Here is a 2,500-nt window from a genome sequence, read left to right as displayed (position 1 = left end):
GTATTTTTCCCATTACTGGTGGCACAAAAAGAAAAGGAAAAATAATAACTACAACCCTCTCTCTGAATAAACATGTGTGTGTATGAAATTCATGTATGAATAAACATGTATGTGTATGAAATTCATGTATCAAATGAGCCCTCTAAATCTTAAATAGTTTTATAGTTTTTTTACATGTGCTCTCTCAAAACAAAATATATAAAAGACATATTTATAGTAGCAAAGAAAAAATGAAGGATTATGTTCTTCTGTGGTGTGATAGATGCAGAAATGCTTAGGGTTGTGAAAGACAAACATTACTGGAAAGAAAATTGAGGTGTAGCTTCTACACTACAACTTCAAGTTATGTTTCTCTCAATGGGTGATTTCTGGAGGGAAATTTACCATGTAAATCCTTAATCTTTCCAAGACTTCTATATCTAAATAATGTGTTTTCTATTATTTTCTAGACATGGTATGATATGAGTCTACATACCATAGCTTTTGGTATGATGCATTAGTTGCACACCTGAAGAAATGACCATTTTGTATTTTGAACAAAAAAAATGCAGTGCATAAGTGATCCTACCTCATGAAAATTGCCTGTAGCAGAAGGGTTCAATTGAATGCAGGAAAAGCAGACTAACAAATAACCATGAGCATGGTTTTAAGATTGCATGGCTCAGATCATCAATTGAAAATTAATGCAGTTTAAGGGTTTAACATGTGTAAAACTAAACCTGACTGACATATTTACCCAGAGATGACCAAAGTGTCATCAAAAACATAGAGCTTCATGTGTTGTAGGCCAATTACTTCATTCCAGCGTTGAGGGATGATGCTTTTTAAGATACCACGGAGGTCAGGAGTATGGTACAGAGACACCTACAAAGGATAAAATCATGTTAATGAAAAATTGAAATACTAATGACTATGACTGTTGCCCTGTGATGAATCAATAAAAAAATATTAAAAAATATGTAGACCTATATAGCAATAAATTCATATACATTTATAGAATAGAAACTAATTCATATATTCATGTAAACAAAGGGAAATACATCCCCCTGTATACAACACTGGAGGCTGACCTTACGCCAGAGATCTTTAGGTTTTCACATATTAATTTCACCACTTTCAAGTTATTTCAGGATATAATGAATATAAGATGTGAGATACTGTGCTTCTTTTCTCTCTCATATGCACACATGGTAACACATGACAAACCATATCTCTTCCCTACACTCACAGACACAGTACACACATCCATATGTATGAGTGAAGTAATAATAAATAATTCAGAACTTGAGAAACATTGTACCATGTGTTCATAAACGCACAGAACATGAACCTGGATGTCTGGAAATAAGGGGTTGCAACATGCTGCAGGAGTTGTAGTCTCCCCGTGAGCCTCTAGTAAAGTCCAGAAGCCATTTCACCTGAAGACCTTTGCATTCATTAGCACGCTTCACCATAGTGGATACCTGCAATTATCATAAACCTGTATCACATTCTGCAATGCTACACTTGGGACTAGCACTTGCCAAAGAGAAACTTAACAATAATCTAGCTATAATGTGAAACAATCATGAATACTTTTATGAATTTTAACTTACTTCTTAATACTGAATACTTTCTCTGATGGTGTTTATATTCAGTTGAATATAAATGAGTAAATATAACACAGGGCATAAAAAATGCAGACATTAATCCAAAATCTCATATCTATTGCTAGATATTCATAGTACTAATTATAAGTAACAACTGAAATTGCACTAAACAATATAATTCTTAATACTGAAGATTTATACTGAATAGTAATACTGAAATAGCACTAAACAATATCATTCTTAATACTGAAGATAGGTATTATAAAATTATCATTAAGTATTTCTGCTCATTACTATGGCTTTATCTCATGAAAAGCAAGAGTTTTTCATATCGTAACACTTACAGACACAAGAATCTTACTAATTAACCTGCTGTGGTTTTTAAAATGTGACCTTTTTCTCATAACCATATTGGCTGTGTTCTTTCCAAATCCACTTGAAAATTGCCATCATTCATGCTGGAAGATCTTGAATCTTAAGTATATCATGATAATGTGTATTAATAAGATTTATCTTTTTGCCAGAAGACATTTAGAGGAGATCTACAGGGTAATCATTCATAATAGAATTAATTGAAGCAACAATATCAATTCTGCATTTTACTTTTCTGTTAAGGAGGACAAATCTCGTATATTCAACATGATATGAGCCTGGATTGACAAACAAAGGTTAACATGGTCTACCTTGAAAAGATATAAATAAACTTTTTTATGTTTTTTGTGTCAATTAATTTATTCTGAAAATTTACCATTGTTTGCTTTAGTCAGAGCACAAAGATAGGAGGCTGCAACAATCACTCAACATTGTACCACTATCATTTTGGACTACAGATTATAGCTCTTGCATCACAGATCAAGACAAGTTTCAAGTGGATTTGTATAGAATACAACCAATAAAATCAAGAGAAAAAA

At 32.4% G+C, this 2,500-nt stretch overlaps 1 protein-coding gene across 1 annotated transcript in view; it reads right to left on the bottom strand.

Annotated features, from left to right (window-relative positions):
* PGS1 (Phosphatidylglycerophosphate synthase 1) overlaps positions 1 to 2,500 on the bottom strand; it is a 23,687-nt gene that overhangs the window by 17,642 nt on the left and 3,545 nt on the right. Inside the window, exons 4-5 of the mRNA XM_043027766.2 lie at positions 1,320 to 1,463; positions 737 to 864 (exon numbers count right to left, since the gene is read on the bottom strand). Coding sequence (XP_042883700.2) covers positions 737 to 864; positions 1,320 to 1,463 — 272 coding nt within the window. The remainder of the gene's footprint in view (positions 1 to 736; positions 865 to 1,319; positions 1,464 to 2,500) is intronic.

This window comes from Penaeus japonicus, unplaced genomic scaffold (assembly GCF_977035675.1).
Source record: "Penaeus japonicus unplaced genomic scaffold, GWHDUDI00000001_assembly GWHDUDI00000004, whole genome shotgun sequence".
Lineage (NCBI taxonomy): Eukaryota > Metazoa > Arthropoda > Malacostraca > Decapoda > Penaeidae > Penaeus > Penaeus japonicus.
The sequence above is the reverse complement of the archived record's forward strand: the minus strand, read 5'-3'. Positions and strand labels throughout refer to the sequence as shown.